Genomic DNA, 22,850 nt, shown 5'->3' on the forward strand with positions numbered 1-22,850 from the left:
CGGCAGGCTTGCTTGAGCTCTTGGAACGAGCCAAGCACCTATTCTCTGTATCCTCACAAGCAGCACGCATACTTCTACCCAAGCTCCTGCAATCACCTCCGCTTGTGGACCCTGAGTTCTGTACCCCTCCATCATTGTCTCCAGAGCAAGCTCAGGCCGGGCCCAGAGAAGGGGCTATATGAAACTGTGCTTGTAATTTTGCTATAATGATGTTTCCTTTTCTTTTCAAGGGCGGCGCATTATTAACATATTTATGAAAGATTTGGTGGAAATCTGGAAGGAGAATTTCCATCCCCAGAGGGTAAGTGTGGGGCTGCATGAGCTTGCTTGGCTGGGTTCAGTCTTTTGTGTCTGTGTGAATCAGAAATCATGTGCGAGATGGCTCTCTGAGTGCTTTTTTCCAGTTCAGATCCAGGAAGTGCAGAGAAAGCAGAGAAGGCTCCCTGGGCTCCTTTAGAGCAGAGCATTTCCTCTGAAAATGTCACTTCAGTCACCTGACTCCCCCTCCGCTCCCCTCCTGCACCCTGGCACTGCCAGGAACTGGAAACTTCTGCATCTCGTTGGGAAGGACCCAGAGTACGGAGTCAGAGATCCAGAGCCAGATCTCTGCTCTGCTTCTTGGTCGGGTGACTTTGGGCAAGCCATCTTCCCTCTCTGTAAAAGGGGGATAACAAGCCAGTCCAGGGAGGTGCTGGAGAGAAATGGGGGCAGGGGTAGCGGGGAGGGGCTTCCCCAGTGGTTCAATGGTAAAGAATCCACCTGCTAAAGCAGGAGACTAAGGAGATGCAGGTTCGATCCCTGTGTCGGGAAGATCCCTTGGAGGAGGGCATGGAAACCCACTCTAGTATTCTTGCCTGGGAAATTCCATGGACAGAGGAGTCTGGTGGGCTGCAGTCCATAGGATTGCAAACAGTACAAGACTCAAGCGACTTAGCATGCACACACACAGGAGGGAGAGAGAGAGAGAGTAAAAAGACAGGTGGAAGGAGAAAGGGAGCAGAAAAGGTACAAGACAATGTAAAGGCAGGGCAGGAAGGAGGCAGCGAGGGCCTCTGGATGCTAATGCTTCTCGCTGGCGAGGGTCTCCGGGGCCTCAGCTGGCTGGCTGGAGGATGTGCAAAGCACCAGCCCATCTCAGCTGCTGTCTCCAGGCTCCATGCTCAGGAACCTTCCTGCCTCCTGATTTGCCTTCCCATCTCCCCACACCAGCCTCTTCCACAATGCTGGGAACCAACCTTCTAACCCAGGGTCTCAAAGGGTGGTCCCCAAGGCAGGAGAGGCAGCAACGTTACCTAGGAACTTGTCAGAGATGCAGACTCTCCAGCCCAACACAGATCGCCTGAATCAGGAACCCTGATCCCCACTTGCCCCCCACCCTGGGCGGCTTCAGATGCCCCTGAGGCGATGCTGATGCCTCTAGATTTGAAAGAATCACCGCTCTAATAAAGCACTATATTCATTCATTCAACAAGGATTTATTAAGCACTGGGTTTCCCTCCACTGGTTGCTGGGGAAAGCAGATATGAAAGACCTGGCTCCTGATTTCCAGGAGTTTTTTTCCTCAGTGGTGCTGGCCCCTGGTTTATGGCTTGAAATACCATGTCTACTCTTCATCCGGAGGAAAAGTTTCATCCCCGAGAGTGGTTCGCTGGGCTACGTTACCTTAGTGACAGATGGGAGGGCCTGGGTCCAGTTCTGTTCCCCAGGTGGTCTGAAGGGCCCGGTCACTTTCCTCAGGTAACGCCTGTGGACCCCACACAAGCTGAGGAAGTACAGGTCAAGGCATTATCACCTCCCCAGTTAGAGTCACCTGGAACAAAAAAAACATTTCATCATAGGATTGGAAAGTCATGTAGTTTGCCTTAGAGGAAGAAATTTTCCTCTGCTCTTCTAGGTGCTCCTGACTGGTCTAACAGTTAAACTGATATGCAATAGAGTAACAGGAGAAAAGCAAACAAAAGTTTAATAATCCGTATACACGGGAGAAACCCAGGAGAACCGAAAAGGAGGGCTGAACCAAAAACAGCTGAAGCCCTCACCTTACATACAATACCATCTTCAGCTAAAGAAAACTGGACTTTGGGGAGCACGGGTTTGGGGCCAAACGAATGATCAAAGACCTAATAAAAACAATATAGGAAACTGTTCTGATAAAACAAAGTCCCTTCTTCGTAGACAGGCTACTCAAAAGTAAAGAAAAACATTTTATTAATTCTTTGTCAAGTTTTGTCTTTTTAATACAGAGGGGAAACAGAATTCTAATTTTGTATCGGCTTACTTTTTAAAAGTTTTATTATTTTTATTTTCTTTTTAGCAGCACTGGGTCTTCGTTGCTGCACAGGCTTTCTCTGCGGTGAGCAGGGTTACTCTCTAGTTGCGGGGCAGCGCCTCCTCTTGTTGCACAGGCTCTAAACTGAGGGTTTCAGTAGTTGTGGTGCATGAGCTTAGTTGCCCATGGCACGTGGGATCTTCCCCAACCAGGACTCAATCCCTGTCCCCTGCATCGACAGGCAGATTTTTAGCCACTGGACCACCAGGGCAGTCCGATTAAATATACTCTCATCTTAGCCAGTCCTGATCACACAGAGAACTCTTTTCTCAGGGTTCCTTTCCCATAAACTTTCTATAACTCCCTCCCCCTCCTCCAATATTCAGACTTTGTCTTATGCTTTCCCTCTTTTTTAAAGCTTTTTACTTTATTTTCCCTTAACAAAATGCATTCCCACTCCTTATGCTTTAAAAAATTTTTTCCTTACATATGAAGATGTTTTCCTTATTTATTTTAGTAGTTTTGGTACATATGGGGCTTCCCTGATGGCTCAGACAATAAAGAATCTGCCTGCAATGGAGGAGACTCAAGTTCGATCCTTGAGTCGGGGATGGATTGAACCAGGGGCTCCTACATTGCAGGCAGATTCTTTGACCATCTGAGCCACCAGGGAAGCCTTAGAAACCTTAATTTCTAGTGAAAACAAAGAAGTAACCAATTGTAAACTGTTTGTTACACCAGCAATTTCAAATATATTTCATAATGTATAATGTATTTTTACATGTATTATTAGAAATAATTTGTTTCTAGAAACATACATTTCCTCATAGCATAATTTCTCTTTTTCTGAATGTGGTATAAGCCATTTCCAGTAGACCCAAGCATCTTCAGGTGTTTGTAATAAGAAGACAAGCTCGAGGGGCCTGAGGGTGGGGATTGTCTGGGTGACCCAACCAAAGAACTAATCCAGGGTGGAGACCAGAAACAAAGGATGTTGAACATATCTTCATATCTTGCCATCTGTACATATTCTTTGGTGAGGTGTCTGTTTAGGTCTTTTGTCCATTTTTAAATTGGGCCATTTATTTTATTACTGGTGAGTTCTAAGAGTTCTTTGTATAGTTTGGGTTATAGTCTTTCATCGAAAACATCTTTTGTAAGTGTTTTCTTCCAGTCTATGCCTTGTCTTCTCGTCCTCTTGACATAGTTCTTTGCAGAGCAGAAGTTTTAAATTTTTTCCCTTCAGTTTTATTGACATGAAGTTGACATTGTTGTTGTTTAGTTGCTCACTTGTGTCCGACTCTTTGTAACCCTATGGACCACAGCCCGCCAGGCCTCTCTGTCCATGGAATTCTCCAGGCATGAACACTGGAGGGGGGTTGCCATGCCCTCCTCCAGGGAATTTCCTGACCCAGGGATTGAACCCGCGTCTCTTACTTACATCTCCTGCACTGGTAGGCAGTTTCTTTACCACTAGTGCTACCTGGGAAGCCCCCCAGCAGGCTAGGTGCTGGTAAAATAGTTTCTTCTGAGGGCAGGCCTTGTTCAGAAAAGAGTGCTCTGGTGTATTTCAAGTGGCCCCTTTCCCCCTCCTCTACCTAAAGCATGAGGGGACTTTTCTTTAGTGTTCAGTGTGGACCTGGTAGAGTCCCTGGAGGTAACACTCACGGAAGTGTGGGAGCCCCCTATGACGAGGTCCCCCTGGATTTTCTAACTCTCAGACTTGCCCACACAAAGCTTCCAGCAATTTGTTGATCTGTTCTTACCCAGGCACTGGTCCCCTCGAGGTTTCTGCTTCTCTCTGGGGTTGTTTTTGATGATGAAAAGGGAGAGGGCTGGTCTCAGGTATCAGTCAAAATTCCTGAAACTTGTGAAGCCATCAAAGAGGAAGGGTGGGGCCTGGAAGGACCCGGACACAGGAAAGGTTGGTCCTGATGGGAAGGACAGCTGCTGGGAATTTGCTGGATTGTTCTCTTCCTTTCCATCACACAGGAAGCACAAATAAAAACCGAGATGACCCCTCCTCAGATAGGCTTTCCTGACCGCTGATCTAAAGTGGCCTGTCTCTCTTCTACCTGTACCTCTCATCACTGTTTAGCATAATGTGTATGTGTGTGTGTTAGCTGCTCAGTCATGCCTGACTCTTTGTGACCCTATGGACTGTAGCCCACCAGGTTCCTCTGGATCTTCCCCACCCAGGGATAGGACCTGGGTCTCCCGCATTGCAGGCAGATTCTTTACCATCTGAGCCACCAGGGAAGCCTGTTTAGCACACTCTGGTGTGTTTGTTTGTTAGGGTTCATTGTCCTTCTCCCAACACCAGAGCAGGCACTCTGTAGAGCAGAGAGCTGCTCCTACCTCAGCACACAGAGCAACACCTAGCACACAGTAAATGTTTGTTGAACGACTGAATGAGAGGCCAGAGGCTAAGAACCAGGTTCCCTTCTCCCCTGGTGTCTCAAGACTCCACTCATGGAGGAGATGAGTTTCTGGCTAGACAGGCTCCAAGCCAGGTCCCTCCCCCTGGGCAGCCTTGCCTGACTGGCTGACCATCTGAGCACTTAGCCGCGATGACTGCAAAGTCAGCCTCCATGTCACAGGTGAGGATGTCCCCATTTCGTATGTACCTCTTCATGGCCTCCTTGACTTTGTCCATCCCAAGCTTGTTGTCTTTGTCACCAACTCCTGGAGGTGACACCCAGTCAGGGAACAGGATTAGGTAAAATGATGGGTGGTTGTGGGGCAGGGCAGCTCCTTCCCATGTGCCTCAGGGTGGGGAAAGGGGTTGGCCTGGATATATTTCAGACAACCAGGAGATGCTGTACTTCTTCCATAATTCTAGAAACTTCTCTAGTTAAAGACAAGTTGAAGGCTCAGTGACAACCTAGAGGGGTGGAATTGTCGCAGTGGAAAAGAAAAAAGAGGAATGAGTTTTCTCTTTCCCTTTACTGAAAACAAAGAGGATAAAAAGAACAGTGAGTGAGCAGGACTGAACAGTCCTGCTGTTAACTCTGCATGTCTGTAACTAAGTTTGCTTTTCTGTCCCCTAACTCTGTAGGAGCGACATTTTGCACCTATTTTTCCTTTGACTCTATGCTAGATACATCTTGCATCTGACGTTTACCCTTACAACACCCTTCCCCTTGTAGTTACATATCAGAAAGGAGGTCACAGAGCCACTGGACTGCCAGACTCAATTACTGGGTTACTGATTCCAGCCTGACTGTCTTTGAAACAATACAAGAGGAAGAAACCAAGATCCTAATACCTTTGTTGCTCATCACTGACTCCTGACTGCGAGCCCTCATCTTATATCAGCCCCTAGACTCCTCGTGGGGGTTGGAGGGGACAGTTCTGGAGGTATGAGCCTACTGGGTTCCCCTCTCCACCAGTTGAGAATTAAAGCCACCTTTCTATTTCCTCCAAACTCTGTCTCTGTAATTTTTACTTGGCTTTGGTGGGCAGAGAAAGCCAAGATTTGGGCCAGTAACAGGATGGGGTAGGAGGTGGCAGGGAGGTTCAAGAGGGAGGGGACATATACACACACCGATGGCTGATTCATGGTGATGTACGGCAGAAACCAACACAATGTGAAGCAATTATCCTTCAATTAAAAATTAAGGGTGGTGGGAGGGGGGATCGGGATGGGGAATACTTGTAAATCCATGGCTGATTCATGTCAATGTATGGCAAAAACCACTACAATATTGTAAAGTAATTAGCCTCCAACTAATAAAAATAAATGGGAAAAAAAATAAAAAATTTAAAAAAAAATTAAACAAAGACAAGTTGATGGACTACCCTGGTGGTCCAGTGGTTAAGAATCCACCTGAATGCAGGCAACATGGGTTCGATCCCTGGTCTGGGAAGATTCCACATGCCTCGGGGCTACAGTTTCTAAGCCTGAGCACCAACTACTGAAGCCTGCACCATTGGAGCCTGTGCTTAGTAAGGAGAAGCCACTGCAACGAGAAACCCACGCACCGTTAACTCGAGAGTAGCCCCTGCTCACCGCAACTAGATAAAGCCCATGCACAGCAGTGAAGACCCAAGTGCAGCCAAAAATTAATTAATTAATAAAAAATGAGTAGAGGTTTGGAACTCCACAGTGTGGCTGTATCCCCTTTAGATCACATTCTCCGGTCACTGATGGAGTGCCCTCTATGCTGAAGGAGCCAGGTCCATGGGAAATGGTGACACCCAGGACTTGGTCTCCTCTCTAGTGGATCCTGCACTGGGTGGGGCCACAAGACCCTGAGTCCCATTAGTTTGACCAGACAGCATTCCATTTGCAGACGGGAACTGGCATAGGTTGTTAAGTCAATTCTGTAATTAAAAGGCTTCTGTCTCAAGTATGTGAAATGTATGTGTGTCAGTTAATTTTAATTTACACCAGATGGGCGCCTGGTTAATATGTAAAGTAGCCTGATCAGAAATTCACACCCCACGGGTGGCCGGTTAGCATTTGAAAGAGACCACAATTGAAAGACCCATCTGATAGGCACCAGAAGGTTTGTTAATTAGCATAATAAATGCTAGAATAGATATGTCAGAATAAGTAAGCGTTAGAAATCATTTAATTCATTGGTGAAATAAATGGTGTTCAAGATAGGTGAACTGGCTAAAAATAATTGCCTAATAATAAATGGCTAAAAATAATTCCCAGGCAATGCCACTTTTGCCAGAAAATGAAAAAATCTATTAATAACAAGCCCTGTAGCCTGTACCCTTTCAGGTGGATCCCTAGGAACACCATCTGGTCCTGCGTCCAGGTATTTCTGGAGGATTCTGTAGACTAGAGGTCAGCTGATCCTGCCTCCAGAAGGTGGTTGCAGCTGCCTCTAGATAACTGTTCACCAAGGTGCTTGTGGCTCAGACAGTAAGGAATCTGCCCACAATGGAGGAGACCTGGGTTCGATTCCTGGGTCGAGAAGATCCCCTGGAGAAGGGAATGGCAACCCACTCCAGTATTCTTGCCTGGAAAATTCCATGGATGAAGGAGCCTGGCGAGCTACAGTAGATGGGCTCATAAAGAGTCAGACACGGCTAAACACACAGATCCAGCGTAAATTCAAAATTAACCCCTCCTGGTTACCAGTGCCTCAAGGACAGATGGTCCGCCCCCCGCACCCCCTCCCACCACCACCCCCAACCTGTTGTAGGATGGGTTTTTATGTCTGTTTCTACAACTATGTGGAAGAACCACCAGAGGCGAGAATTCGCTGTGTGATGGTGGAGAGAGGTCTGGAGCCAGCTCACCAGGGGCTTCAGAGACCTGGTAACTTGTGGTCGTTGTGAATGACCAGGCGCCTCAGGTCCACACCCTGAGGAATTTTCTCAGAACAGTTTTCTAGATCCACAACAGCCCATTGAACGAAAGAAAGTAACAACACAGCATTGGTATCTTGTCTGTTCCTGTCTCTGCCCTTCAGCGTCTTAAATTCATCTTGTTCACTCCTGAGGTCTGTCCCGTCTGTGCCCTTGATCTCCTCACTCCACGGGGTCTCTGAGAAGGACAGGGCCCAGGTAGTGAGTGGGAGGTGGGTGTCCTCATTCTCAGTTGAGTGCGATTCCATGACAAGGCAACTGCCTGTGGAGCTGAGGAATCGGGGTGTTGATGGAATGGAGGAGAGAAAGGATCACCCCGGGGAGGGGTAGTGGGCCGAGCAGGGGGCTGGGCAGCCACAGGAGGGGCCGGGGATCCTGAGGCCAAGAGAAGGGTCCACAAAGTCGTTAGCTTGGGAGCGCCAACAGCCGGCTTCACCTGCTTCCTCCTGGATCTTGGGGGCCTTATTAGGGGGAATCACACAGATCCAGGGGGCCATTAAGTGAGGGCTCCTTTGGACCCTCTGGGTCCGTTCCAATGCAGAATCTCCTTCCCCCAATCCTACCCTGGGAGGCTTCCCCCAGGCCTCAGGTCCTCGCCCACCCGGCCCTAAGAGGCAGGAAAGGAGGAAGCCAGTTTCGCTGTGGGCACCACACCCAAGGCCTCTTCTGGGAAAGACCTGGGAGACTGGCAGAAATTTTCTACCCAGCCAGGAAGGCTTTCATTGTCTCATCAAAACCTCAAAAAGCCAAAGGCAACTAATGAGTCTGGGAAACACTCAGAACTGTTTGAATGCAGAGAACAAGTAAATATGGAACGACAAACACGCCTTAATTGCCCCCACAGGCTGATTTCCACCCCAGGGGAGGCACGCTGGTGTTCCAGTTACATCAAGCCTTTCAGAAATTCATAAAGGTAACCTGATCCCATGAAGTATGTCAGTCTGACCCCTACTCCTAATTAACTAGGGAACTGTGAGACACCACCCTAGGCCTTACTTTTGGAAACTTCCTTACCTACAGATTTATGTATTTATTTATTCTGTTAAATAAGTATTTGAAGATTTTTTTTTATCATAAAGTTTAATTATGGTTCAGAAAAAATTGAGTGAATAACCTTCTCTGAAAAATATATTGACTCTGTAGACTGCAGTTACTTGGGGCGGGGAGGGTAGACGGCAGCTGATAAGTTAAATTACCCTATTTTCTATTCTTAAAATGACAAGAAGTCCCACATCCAGTCTGATTATAGAGATGCATGTGCCCCAAATGGCTGAGAATAAATACAACAAGAAAGGCAGAAGCTGTAAAGCTAAGGGCATGCAACAGGCTCTAAGAGAAAGTCTCAGAAATACCCAGAGTGGCAACAAGGAACCTTTGGCTGGAGTCTGAAGTTCTTTTTAGTCGTCTTTGTCTTTCGCTCCATGCTTAAGGATGCGCGTGAACTCGATGTAATTGAAATTCCCCTTTTTGTCAATAGGTGCTTCTCTGTACAGCGCGTCCACTTCCTCATCTGTAAACCGGTCTCCCATTGTGGTCAGCAGTTCTCTCAGGTAATCCTCCTGAATGGTGCCAGTTGCTTCTTCGTCAAAGCAAGCGAAAGCATTTCTGGTGACATCTTCTGGATCTGTTCCATTTAACTTTTCACCAAACATCGTGAGAAACATGGTAAAATTTATGCGACCTGGAGCCTCATTCATCATGGCATCCAGATACTCATCAGTTGGATTTTTTCCCAGGGAAGCAAGCATGTCATGCAAGTCTTCCTTGTCGATGAACCCGTCCCTGTTCTGGTCGATCATGTTGAAGGCCTCCTTGAACTCCTGAATCTGGGACTGGTCAAACATGGCGAACACGTTGGAGGTCGCGCGCTGGGGGCGCTTCTTGGTGGTCTTGGTCTTTGCTCTTTTGCTCGACATGGTGGCAGTTAAATCCCTAACTCTGCTGCGAGAATCCGAGAGTTTCTGGAACCTCCTCGCTGCCCCAGCTGCCGCTACCAACTCCCTTCCACTCCCAGAGACTGTACAAACGGACACTTCCGGCCCTGAAGATTTTTTTTATGTGGACCATTTTTAACATTCTTATTGAATTTGTTACAATATTGTTTCTCTTTTGTGTTGGTTTTCTGGCCATGAGGCATGCGGGGTCTTAGCTCCCCAACCAGAGATCAAACTCACACCCCGTGCATTGAAAGGCAAAGTCATAACCACTGGACCACGAGGGAAGTCCCATACAGGTTTTAAAAGTGGCTTAATCAATACAATTTTTTATGAAACCTCTTTGAATACTATAAAGTTCTGTACAAACACAAATGATCACATTATTACATTATGAGCTATCAAAATATCACACTGATCATAAATTTAAAATATCCTTAAAATTAATATACTTCATAAGATGACATGGAACACATATGGTGCATTCATCTTGTATGACTGAAATAATATGCCAGGCCTTGATTTTAGTAGTCATTATTATTAGTTTTGATGCTTTAGAGTTGGACAAATAGAATATGCTCGGTTAAACGTCATTTCCCTTTCCTGCTCTTGTAAACACTGAATTTCAGAGTCGTTATTGCCTATACCGACCAGAATAAACAAAGACCCTTTCTGGAGTGGAAAACAATGGTCCCATATAACTCCTTCCTGTCATTTGTTCAACAGTCAATAAAAAAGGGATTTCGTGCTGACATTTTCTTGTCAAATTCTCAGTGCTCCTTGCTTACAGTTGACGAGATTCCAGGAATCTTGTGTGCACTAAGGAAAAGGTCATCAATAGGGTCCCCCAAGTGCTCAACGTTCCTCTTCCTCGCATTGTAGTAGTGGCAGCCCTTTCCACGTGCTCAAAAGCCACCAGATGGTCAAACCTGCCAGGGGGGCAAGGGCACAGGGTCCTTGTGGAGAGCCAGGTGCCTGGCAGGATCACACTTTCCTGTGTTTGTGCATGAAGGGCCCTTCTTTCTTTTTTTATTCCTGCAGAACTTGGTTGAACCTCCACTGTGTGCCAGAGCCTGTGCTGGGTGTTTCCCTATCAGATCAATTTGAGAAACAGCATCAGAATCTTTAGCACTGCGTTAGAGTCAGAGACTGTGAGAGCAGGGAGGCTGGCGGTCAGGGTCACCGTGGTGGACGCTGCTGGTACCACACCCAGGTCTCTGTTAACCACCAGGGCAGCCAAAACCCAGTGGGGTGAGTGTTGGCTGCTACTGGCCCATTGTTGCCCTCTTCCAGGATCTTGTTCACTTTACAGACACAGAACAGACTAAATTGTTTCAGTCATGTCTGACTCTTTGTGACCTTATGGACCGTAGCCCGCCAGGCTCCTCTGTCCATGGGATTCTCCAGGCAAGAATACTGGAGTTGGTTGCCATTCCTTACTCTTGGGGATCTTCCTGACCCAAGGATCAAACCCGCATCTCTTACATCTCCTGATTCAGCAGGCAGGTTCTCTATTACTAGTACCACCTGTGAAGCCCTCAAAACAGACGAAAAAGGAATTGAAATGGAAGACAGATGACTGTAATACAAGATAAACTTTTTTAGATAGAAGGAGAGAGAGGAAGAAGGGGCACAGATGTGACAGTGGTCAAGAAAGTGGGTTGTGGAATCAGATTGTGTAGGTTCTAGGTCCTGATGCCGCTGGCCTTGGGTGAGTAGTTAAACACTTGAACCTTCAGTTTCTGCATAGGCAAGATGACCTAACAATAGTACCTGCCTCATACAGTGTCGAAAGGGTTAGGTGAGAAAACGTATGAGAGCGTAGACCTCCACACCTACCCAGGGCTCAGTGTTAGTGGTTGTGGCTTCTATCACGATTAGGAGAAAGACTGTTTTAATCATCTAAGAACATGAAAATTGGACTTTTATATCTCTTTAAATACCCCCATGATGGAATTCTTTAAAATCTTAACTGCTATGGAAAACGGTACAGAGATTACTCAAAAAACCCATATGATCCAACAGTTCCACTTCTGGGTACAGATGCCAGGGTATTCTTTGAAACCCCAAAGAATTGAAAGCTGAGTTTCAAAGAAGTATTGATGCACCTGTAGCAGCATGATTCACATTAAGCAGAAGGTGGATTCTATCCACATGTACACTAATGGATGAACAAATAAGCAGAATTGGTCTGTACATACAAAGGACCATTATTCATCCTTAAAGAGGAAGGGAATTCTGACATGTCATTCATTTCACTTCAGTTCAGTCACTCAGTCGTGTCCGACTCTTTGCAACCCCATGGACTGCAGTACACCAGGCTTCCCTGTCCATCACCAACTCCCAGAGCTTGCTCAAAGTCATGTCCATCGAGTTGGTATGCCATCCAACCATCTCATCCTCTGTCATCTCCTTCTCCTCCTGCCTTCAATATTTCCCAGCATCAGGGTCTTTTCTAAGGAGTCAGTTATTTGTATCAGGTGGCCAGAGTATTGGAGCTTCAGCTTCAGCATCAGTCCTTCTAATGACTATTCAGACTGATTTCCTTTAGGATGAACTGGTTGGATCTCCTTGCAATCCAAGGAACTCTCAACAGTCTTCAACACCACAGTTCAAAAGCATCAGTTCTTCAGTACTCATCTTTCTTTATGGTCCAACTCTCACATCCACACAAGACTACTGGAAAAACCATAGCTTTGACTAGACGGCCCTTTTTCGGCAAAGTAATGTCTCTGCTATTTAATGTGCTGTCTAGGTTGGTCATAGCTTTTCTTCTAAGGAGCAAGCGTCTTTTAATTTCATGGCTGCAGTCACCATCTGCAGTGATTTTGGAGCCCAAGAAAATAAAGTCTGTCACTGTTTCCATTCTATTTGCCATGAGGTGATGGGATTAGATGCCATGATCTTTGTTTTTTGATTGGTGAAAGTTTTAAGCCAGCTTTTTCACTCTCCTCTTTCACTTTCATCAAGAGGCTCTTCAGTTCCTCTTTGCTTTCTGCCATAAGCATGGTGTCATCTGTATGTCTGAGGTCTGGCAATCTTGATTCCAGCTTGTGCTTCATCCAGCCCAGCATTTCTCATGATGTACTCTTCATATAAGTTAAATAAGCAGGGTGACAATATACAGCCTTGACACACTCCTTTCTCAATTTGGAACCAGTCTGTTCTTCCATGTCTGGTTCTAACTGTTGCTTCTTGACCTGCATACAGCTTTCCCAGGAGGCAGGTATGGTGTAACATGCATGAATTTTGAGGATATTTTGCTAAGTGAAATAAGCAAGTCACCAAAATGACAAACACTGGATGATTTCACTTATGTGGGAGACTAAAATAGTCAAATTCTTGGAGACACAAAGTACGATGGTGGTTTCCAGGGACTGGCGGGAGGGGGGTTATTCCTTAATGGGGATAGAGTTCCAGTTTGGGAAGATGGAAAAGTTCAAGAGATGGATGGTGGTGACAGTTCACAACAATGTGAATATACCTTATTATCACTGAACCACACACTAAAAAATAAAGATTTACATTATGCTTGTTTCATCAGTAACACAATATAAAAAAGTCTGACCTCTGAGTGCTTTTTTCTGGATATGTTTAAAAGAACAAAATTGGGCTTCCCTGGTGGTGGCTCAGTGGTAAAGAATCTGCCTTCCAATTGCAGGGGACACAGGTTCTATCCCTGGTCCAGGAAGATCCCACATGCCGCAAGACACTATGCAGGTGAGCCGCAACTACTGAAGCCTGTGCACCTAAGCCAGTGCTCCGCAAGAGGGGAAACCACTGCAGTGAAAAGCCCCCGCACTGCAACTGGAGAGTAGCCTCCACTTGCTGTGACCACCAAAGGCTCTTGAGCAACGAAGACCCAGAACAGCCACTAAAAAAATACGAAAACAAAATCTACATGCCTGTCCATGTCCTTGTGTTGTGCTGGAAGATGGTGTATCATGTATGCTTGGATGGCAGGCCACAGAGTAGGTGTTAGAACGTGGTCCTGAGGCTACATGTCCAGTGTTGGAAAAGGCAGCCCCTTTTTCTGAGAAGCAGAAACAGGAAGAGGAAGGAGCTCTGACCCTGAATTCTGGCTAGACTTACATCAATGGTGATGAAAAGGCAGTTCAGAACAAGAGCTCCAGTTGAGATGAATATATCTTCTGTTCTGGACTTTCCCTTCGGGGAACTCGTTTCATATCACGTGAAGGTGGATTGATGTGTTTAGGCCATAAGTGGGAAGTTACTACACTTATAGGCCATAAGTGGGAAGATTACTACAGTGGGAAGTAATCGAGTCCTGGGAAGCCTGCTTCCTGGGAGGAGTTAATGCATTTTGTCCAAAAAAAGCGAAATCCTCTCTCCCCACTATCAGATCGGGCTCACCTCCCTCCACTCAGCAAACAGAGCAACACTGGTATTATCTGGCATCAGGGTCCGACCCAGGAGAATTTTCTAGTTTCGCTCTGAGTTGCCAGAGCTTTGATTGTATGCCAACAATTTGGAGAGTATAAGCATTTCTAATATACATCACGGGCTTCCCAGATTGTGCTGGTGGTAAAGAACCCACCTGCCAATGCAGGAGACACGGGTTTGGTCCCTGGATTGAGAAGATCCCCCGAAGATGGAAATGGCAACCCACTCTAGTATTCCTGCCTGGAAAATCCCATGGACAGAGGACCCTGGCTGGTTACAGTCCATGAGATTGCAAAGAGTCAGACACAAGTGAGCACGCACAAGTATGCAGGAAAGAGCATATAATTAAGAAGTATTTTTCAAGGTATCTGACCACTGGACAGTGAAAAAATACACAAAGTTTCACCAGAGAGTACTTACCATTACTACACAAGCAATACAATGATATTTCTATTTCATTTTCCAAAGGTGTTGGTTAACCCCCACTGAAATGATTTCACTTCTCTCTAATGGGTCATAACTCAGTTTGAGAAACTGCTAGTCTTTTTAAAAATAATTTTCCTATTTTCTCCATTTATTAGCCACCTTTCAGAGACTTGAGATTTCCAGAGATCCTCTGCAAAGCCCCTAGACACCTTGAACACTCCCCACCTGCACTTCCCCGGTGCCTCATTGGTGAGTCCGGCCCATGAGAACCCTGGGCTCCTGGCTGTGTCCTCTCTGGAGGGCTGAGGTGTGCAGATATTTTGTTGTCAAAGTTAACAGCACCTGGGCTTCTCCTCTGTCACCCACTTAAACTGGGATGAGACACACATGCCTGGGTGACTTGGGGTCCCTGTCTCTGCACAGAAACGCCTGAGCATCTCCTACTGATCTGCCCTGGTAAGTTAATATTTGGATCGACCTCTTTAGAACGCTTTGAAAATAAAGGCAAAGGGTGGAGCCATCAGCGCTAGTGTTACATTTGGGGAACACTGGCTTTTCAAGAGCTTCTTCAGAAAGCATCATTACCTTTACTGAATGACGTCAACCTGTAGAGTACTTTGCTAGGTAAGCCAAGATTTGACACGGAGAACACTTAAGTTTACTTTTCTTGTTGTTCAGTCACTTAGTCGTGTCCAACTCTTTGCGACCCCCATGGACTGCAGCACACCAGGCTTCCCCGTCCTTCACTATCTCCTGAGTTAGCTCAAACTCATGTCCATTGAATCGATGATTCCATCCAACCATCTTATTCTCTGTTGCCCCCTTCTCTTCCTGCCCTCAATCTTTCCCAGCATCAGGGTTTTTTCCAATGCTGCTGCTGCTAAGTCGCTTCAGTCGTGTCTGACTCTGTGCGACCCCATAGACGGCAGCCCACCAGGCTCCCCCGTCCCTGGGATTCTCCAGGCAAGGACACTGGAGTGGGTTGCCATTTTCTTCTTCAATACACGAAAGTGAAAAGTGAAAGTGAAGTCGCTCAGTTGTGTCCGACCTTCAGTGACCCCATGGACTGCAGCCTACCAAGCTCCTCTGTCCATGGGATTTTCCAGGCAAGAGTACTGGAGTGGGTTGCCATTTCCTTCTCCAATGAGTCGACTCATAAACATTTACTTTTAGTCCTGAGTAAACCCTAGAATTGGCCAGCATGTAAGTGGAGTCAGGCTAGTGTCACCAGTCTTGCGAATGAGCAAAGATGCTGCATACAGAGAGCCATGTGATCAAAGGTCTATTCTGACCCACTGCTGTTGTGCATGCCAGGGACACTTTTAGGTGCCCATGGTGACAGAGAGCCAGCCCTCTACTAAGTATGTGACATCCATGCTCCCGATTAATTCTCAAAACAATTATGTATAAGAACTATTATTTCCCTCATTTTACAGAGAAGGAAAACTGAGGCTCAGAAATGCTAAATAATTTGAGCAAAGTCAAGTATGTAGGTTGGCCTCATGACTCTAGTTCCCAACTTAAGTTCTCATCTGCTCCATAGCCCTACCCCCTGACTATCTTCAGGGAAGTTCAAGAAAATAGAGGAAAAGTCTCAGAGTCTGGTCTTGAGTTAGCTGCTGGCATCAAAGTGATTTCCAAAGTGAACTTGACTCTTAAAAATAGCACACTTTCTAATTATAATAATAAGACATGTGGCTGTAGAATATGTGGAACACACACACAAATACCAAAATAAAATAAAGTAGATAAGGGTTTTTGTTCACTAAACCCCTCATAGCTGTTTGGGGCAGGATCTCTGTGCATTTGCTGGTCCAGGATAAAGTTTTGTCTAGCCTGAGCTTGTGAGGGCCTGGGACGGGAGAATGGACCCAGTACTCATGGTCCCGCTGGTTCTACAGGAGCTCCTGGACTGCTCCATGGCCCAGCAGCGGTGCCAAGGGGCAGTCTGGGGGAGATCTGGTCACCTACATAAGCTCCATCACCAGCCCCTCACCTCCTCATATGAAGCCAACCCAAACAAGCATGTTGTCTATGTTCAAACCATATGACTGGGACTTCCTTGGTGGCTCAGTGGTAGAGAATCCATCTGCCAGTGTAGGAGACACCGGTTCGACCCGAGCCAGGAAGATCCCACATACTGCAGAGCAACTAAACCTGTGGGCCACAACTCTTGAGCCTGTTCTCTAGAGCCTGGGAGCCACGACTACCGAAGCCCGTGCGCTGTTGAGCCCGTGCTCTGCAACAAAAGAAGCCACTGCGATAAGGAGCCTGCACACCGCAACTAGAAAAAAGCCAGAGCAAAGCAACAAAGACCCAGCACAGCCAAAAAAATAAATTAAAATTATATAGAAAAACCCATATGGCCTTGAGACAGCTGCTTCCCACCCCAGCTCCCCCATGTCATCACCCCAAGCCATTTGGGAGCTGTCGCTGCCACTCCAGTGAGTCGATGGGACAGGCTGAGGGTGAGGAAGTCAGATCACTGTCAGAGATCCTAAAGTGCCCCCTCTTCAGCACCTCCCCGCTTCTAGAGGGGAAGACAAGGAGGCCGGTCCGTCCATCAGGGGATACTCACAAGGCTCATTCCAGTAGTATGTGTGACATGACACCCCGGGGGGTGAGGGGCAGTCATGATGAGTCGGAAAGACCCAGCTCCTCTGTGTGCTGTGAGGGGGAGCCTGTTGGCCTGGCAAGGGGGCTGAGCAGAGCCAAACAACAGTTCCTGGCTGTGTGACCTTGGGCAAGTCATGGAACCTCTCTGAGCTTCGGTTCCCCCTCTGCAGAATAGGGTGTATCATGCCCAGTCCCAGGACTGCTGTGGACCCAGTGGTGTGCTGTGTGTGAAGCACTGGGCTGGGGGCCTGGCAAAAAGCAGGTGCTGAGTAAAGCCTGGCTCTTTGTTTCTTTGACATTGAACAGAGGATACAGGATACTAGTAAGACAGGGAACCAGAGAGCTTTACAGGATAGGGAACATAACATATCCCCAAGGGGGCCACACAGAGATAAAGAACTCTGGGCAAGGAAGTTCAGGGCAAGACTAAGCTGCAAAGAATCGATGTATCACTTTATCTCCAAGCCAGGAATCAATGACTGAGCATTCTTCTTTACACATCTCCCAGGCTTCAGTTCTAAAAAGATAGGAAATCATTGTCATTAAAAGCTCAAATTGCTTCCACTTTCTCCATACACATGAAACAAAAATTCTGCAAAATCGCATACAGTCAATTCCAAGTTCGAAGCCACTTCGGTCTTGCCACTGGGCAAGACCCAGTTCTGAGCTGAGGTCCAGCTTGAGGCTTGGCGGTCAGGTGAACAGGAGGGCAGAGTGACATCTGAGAAAGTGGGCAGCTGAAACCCCCCCCCGTCAAATGGAAGAGAACCCCCCTACCCCCGCCCCGCTGGCCTGTGAAGAAGTGGGTGCAGCCAGCTGGCCCTTCTCCTTGGTGACAACAGAGTCCTTAGTTTTCCTCCTCCTTCAGTGCTTCTCAGAGGAAGGCCCCCCTCTCTTCCTCTCAACCCCGGGTATGGAGTGTCCCCGGGTGCCATCAGGGTCCTGCTCTCAGCCTCCACTCATTTCCTCCATGATCTCATCTAGCATCTTGACTTTGAAGCCATCAATATGCCAACCGCTCTACAGTTTCTCTTTTCAGCCCAGACGGCTCTCCTGAACTTGACTCGTAGATCTGACTGCCTGCTGCCTTTCCCACTTGCAAGTCTAATAGGTACCCACACTTACCTGAACTCAACTTGCACTCTTTTAAAAAATTTTTAAAATTATAACTGTGGTAAAATGCATAACATATAATTTACCATCTTATCTATTTTTAAGAGTATGTTCTCTGGCATTAAGGACTTTCACATCATTGTGCAATATCACCATCATCGATCCCCAGAACTTTTACATCTTCCCAAACTGAAGCCCTGAACCCACTAAACACTACCTGAAGGAGTCTTTTGGGCCTAGAAAAGAGAACAACAGTCTCAAAGGCCCCTTGCTGAATCATCTAACTTCGGAGAAAACAAAGCATAACTTTAGTTCCATCCTGATGCTCCAGGCTGGTTGCATCTATCTGGGATTTATCACCCCCTGTCCGGAAACCTACCACCCCCTACACACCCCCAGAAGACTTATCACCCCCTGCCCAACTACAAGTGTCATCTCAACAAAAGAATACTCAAAATATCCCACTTGATTGACGTTTCCCTTATCGCTTCCACAAACCTCCCTATAAGTATGAAGCCTCCCTGATCCCTTTCGGCGCTCAGCCTGGTCATTAGGCCGACTGTCGCCCCTCCTTGCCTGAATAAAGGTAACCTACTTCTGTTGAGGTCGTCTTTCCTTTTCTGCCTCGCCGGAACTGTACCTTACATTTTTGGTGCCGAAACCCGGGAGGGGGCGAGGCACTCGTCTCACTCTCTCTCACTTTCCCTCCCTCTCACTGTTTTCCCCTTTTCCCGGAGTCTGGGAGCGCAAACATCCTCCGAGCTCACTTCTCTGCCAGGGCTCTTAAGTTCCCCTCGGGGACGCCTAGTGCCTTCGTGAGCGGTGCAAGTCTTGTGCTAAGACTTTATTGATGATTTGCGTACCCCCAGGCCTCGGCTCTACCCCCTTTTCTCTCTCTCTCTGACGACCTCCAGAATAGGGACCTCTTGCCATTCGACCGCTCTACATGCAACACTCCACTCCAGCCGGCCCCTAGATTAAGGTAAGATCCGATCCGGACGGAGTTCTAGAGGCGCCCTAGAATTCAGTCCTCTCTGGGTCCCAGGGACCCCCGGCCCAGGGCCACTCTGTGGGCGACGGTGGGGGACGCTCCACCTCGACACAGAGCTCTCTTCTCATAACTCCTATTGCGACTGCGGGTGACGACTCGAGTTCCCAGTAGGAGCCTCTGCTTGCCTTTCAATTATGGGGTCTGGCCACTCTGTCCCAAAAGATTCCCCTCTGGCCTGTGTTCTCAAAAATCTCAAACCACTCTCACTCACTGAACTCAAAGCTAACCGCTTAAAGCAACTCTGTACACAGATTTGGCCTCAATATCAATTAGACAATCAAGACCGCTGGCCTGAGGTCGGCACATTTGACTTTAACATTCTCCAAAATCTCACTGACTTCCTTAAACGGAATGGCAAGTGGTCGGAGAGCCCCTATGCCCAAGCCTTTTGGGCTCTTCGGAGCAGGCCCTCCCTATGCCAGGCCTGCTCCACCCACGAAGTCCTTCTATGCACCTTGCCTCCCAAGCAAAAGAGCTCTTCTTCCTCAATTAACCGCAGACCGCAACTTTCTGCACCCCCAGAGTTCGACCCCGCGGACGAGCCCCCTCCCTACCCGCCACCCCGCCGCCCCTCTCCTTCCCCTTCATCCAACTCACCTACTGGCACTGAAACCTCTCCTGACTCCCCCTCCCCCCTTCCTTCCCCCCCTGCCACACGGTCACGTACCCAGCACATGTTTCCCCTAAGAGAGGTCGCAGGACCCGAGGGCCCCACCCAAGTCCATGTGCCATTTTCATTGTCAGATATGAGCCAGATAGAAGAAAAGTTAGGATCATTTTCTGAAAATCCTACCAGATACAGAAAAGAATTCCTGAGACTCTCCCAGGCCTATAACCTCACATGGAGTGACGTATATTATATCCTAAATGCCACTCTCACCCCAGATGAAAAAGACCATATCTGGCAAGCGGCAAAAGCCCATGCTGATCATTTACATAACCAAGACCGGGACAGCCCAGTTGCTGATGAGGCTGTGCCTCAGTTAGATCCCCACTGGACTTACCAGCCCGGTGACCCAGGTATCAGGAGACTCAATCATATGATCACCTGCATTCTAGAAGGAATGCAGAAAAATACTCATATCCATGTCAATTATGATAGAGTCAGGGAAGTCACCCAAGGGGCAGACGAAAATCCAGCCTTATTCTTGGCACGCCTCACAGAGGCAGTCCAAAAGTATACCAACCTAGATATCACTACCCCTGCTGGGTTACTGTACCTTCATGTTCAGTTCATCAGCCAATCTGCCCCTGACATCAGACGCAAGCTTCGCCAACTAGAAAAGGGCCCTGAGACCCCCCAGAGAGACCTTCTAGAAGTAGCCTTCAAGGTGTTCAATAATAGAGAGGAGGAGGCTAAGAGAGAAAAAGAACGTGAGAGAAAAGCTAAATATGCCCTTTTGGCAGCAGCAATTAAAGAAAAAATTCAGCCTGGCCCAAGTCATCCCAGAACGGGTCTTAAGACTCCCCCCGGACCCTGCTTCCGATGCAACCAGTCGGGACACTGGGCAAAGGCATGCCCAAACCCGCGGCCCCCGACAAAAGCATGCCCAACCTGTGGCCAATGGGGACACTGGAAGATGGACTGTCCCCGGGAGTGCCCTGGCACCCCTGGGGAGGTCCCCACCTCCCAGACCTGGAGAGTGGAATGTCCACAGGGACGCCCTGGCGCATCTGAGGAGATCCCCACTTCTCCCCTGAACCCCAGCCCAACTCTACAAGAATTGTTCCAATGATGGGGCCCGGGTTCCAGCCCCCCGGCCCGTGTCTTGAACACGGGCTCGGAACTTAGGGTAGACGGGGTAGTGGCCGGAAAAAAGACCTCTTTTATAATAGACACTGGAGCCACTTTCTCTCTCTTAACTTCCTACTCTGGCCCAACTCAAGACTCAGAAATCACAATCAAGGGGATCTCTGGAGTTCCCCTAAGGCCAAAAATCAGCCCTCCATTACTCTGTCAATTTGAAAAATCAACCCTTATACACTCATTCCTTATAATGCCTCAGTGCCCAATGGCACTTCTAGGGAGAGATGTGTTATCCAAATTGGGGGTCTTTATTACCATACCCCCCCCTCGATACAGTCTCTATATTCTGCATGCAAATGGCACCTGGACAGTCCCTATCCCGCACCCCTGACCTTCCCTTAGATCTACCTGCCTTAGACCCCCAAGTCTGGGACACTGATCACCCCTCAATAGCCAAACATCATCCCCCAGTCCACATTACCCTAAAAGACCCCTCGACTATAATCACCCAACAACAGTATTCTCTCACCCCAGAGGCCCACAAGGGACTTAAGCCTATCATAGACCGTCTTCTTCAAGCCTCTATCCTAATTCCTACCCATTCACCACACAATACCCCTATTCTGGCAGTAAGAAAGGGACCGAACTCTTGGAGACTGGTCCAGGACCTGAGAAAAATCAATGAGGCTATTATGCCGACATTCCCAGTAGTCCCTAATCCTTACACCCTTCTGTCTACCATACCCCCGACTGCAACCCACTTCACAGTATTAGATCTCAAAGACGCCTTTTTCACCATCCCCCTCCACCCCCTCTCCCAACCTCTTTTCGCCTTCACCTGGCAAGACCCCGAGACTCACGTTTCCCAACAGCTAACATGGACAGTTCTCCCCCAGGGGTTCAGAGACAGTCCCCACTTTTTTGGACAGGCTTTACAAAAGGACCTACAGACTCTCAACCTAGCCCCGAGTCATCTCCTCCAATACGTAGATGACCTCCTCTTTTGTAGCTCAACCCGAAAACTCTGCCTCCAACATACTGCCAGACTCCTTGGGGCCCTAGGATCCTGGGGTTATCGGGTATCCCAATCTAAGGCCCAAATAGTCCAGACAAAAGTCACCTACCTGGGACTTTCCATATCCCATCAACAAAGAACTATTCCCCCAGATAGAATCCGGGCCTTAATTAACTGTCCACTTCCAAAAACAAAAAGAGAACTCCTGTCTATCCTCGGCCTCCTAAATTTTTTCCGTATCTGGATCCCCAACTTCTCCCTCATTGCAAAGCCGCTCTATGAGGCAACTAAAGGATGTCTAGATGAGCCCCTCTTTAATCGTTCCTCGCTGGCCAATCCTCTTCACCAACTCACCCAGAACCTCCTCCGAGTGCCAACTCTCCACCTGCCAGATCACACCAGACCATTCTTTCTCTTTGCACATTCCAACCAAGGACAGGCCCTGGGGCTTCTATGTCAGCGGGCTGGAGACACCTGGGCTCCCATAGCCCATCTATCAAAACAGCTGGACATGGCGACCAAGGGGTGGCCTCCCTGCATACAGGCCATGGCTGCTATCGCAGCCCTCGTACCCGAAGCAAATAAACTCTGTAGACATGCCCCTTTAACAGTCTGTTCTCCACACACCTTCCGAGACTTGCTGTCACATCGGGCTTTCCTCTCCCTTCCCCCTTCCAGGGTACAGGTCCTACATGCCTTTCTCCTCGACCCTCAGCTCTCATTCTCCCCCTGCTCTCCCCTTAACCCTGCCAGCTTATTACCCATGTCCTCTACAACAGACTCCCTCTTACATAGCTGCAGCCTAACAGTAGATCTTACCCAAAACCCCTTCCAACATGTAACAGATCAGCCCATCCTAGACCCAGACACCCCACACTGGTTCGTTGATGGCAGCTCTCAAAAATCCCCACCGTTTGCAGCAGGATATGCCATCATCCAGGGAGACC

General features: G+C 47.8%; 2 protein-coding genes across 2 annotated transcripts; both read right to left on the reverse strand.

Annotated features, from left to right (window-relative positions):
• Positions 1-8,703: 8,703 nt before the first annotated feature.
• LOC122454885 (myosin regulatory light polypeptide 9-like) lies at positions 8,704-9,632 on the reverse strand. Its single transcript, XM_043489569.1, has one exon. It carries the CDS (start codon positions 9,511-9,513, stop codon positions 8,995-8,997), a length of 519 nt encoding a protein of 172 aa, XP_043345504.1. The 5' UTR covers positions 9,514-9,632; the 3' UTR covers positions 8,704-8,994.
• LOC122454899 (myosin regulatory light polypeptide 9-like) lies at positions 8,995-9,513 on the reverse strand. Its single transcript, XM_043489581.1, has one exon. It carries the CDS (start codon positions 9,511-9,513, stop codon positions 8,995-8,997), a length of 519 nt encoding a protein of 172 aa, XP_043345516.1.
• Positions 9,633-22,850: the final 13,218 nt, after the last annotated feature.

The sequence above is a fragment of the Cervus canadensis genome, chromosome 17 (assembly GCF_019320065.1).
Source record: "Cervus canadensis isolate Bull #8, Minnesota chromosome 17, ASM1932006v1, whole genome shotgun sequence".
NCBI classification, from domain to species: domain Eukaryota; kingdom Metazoa; phylum Chordata; class Mammalia; order Artiodactyla; family Cervidae; genus Cervus; species Cervus canadensis.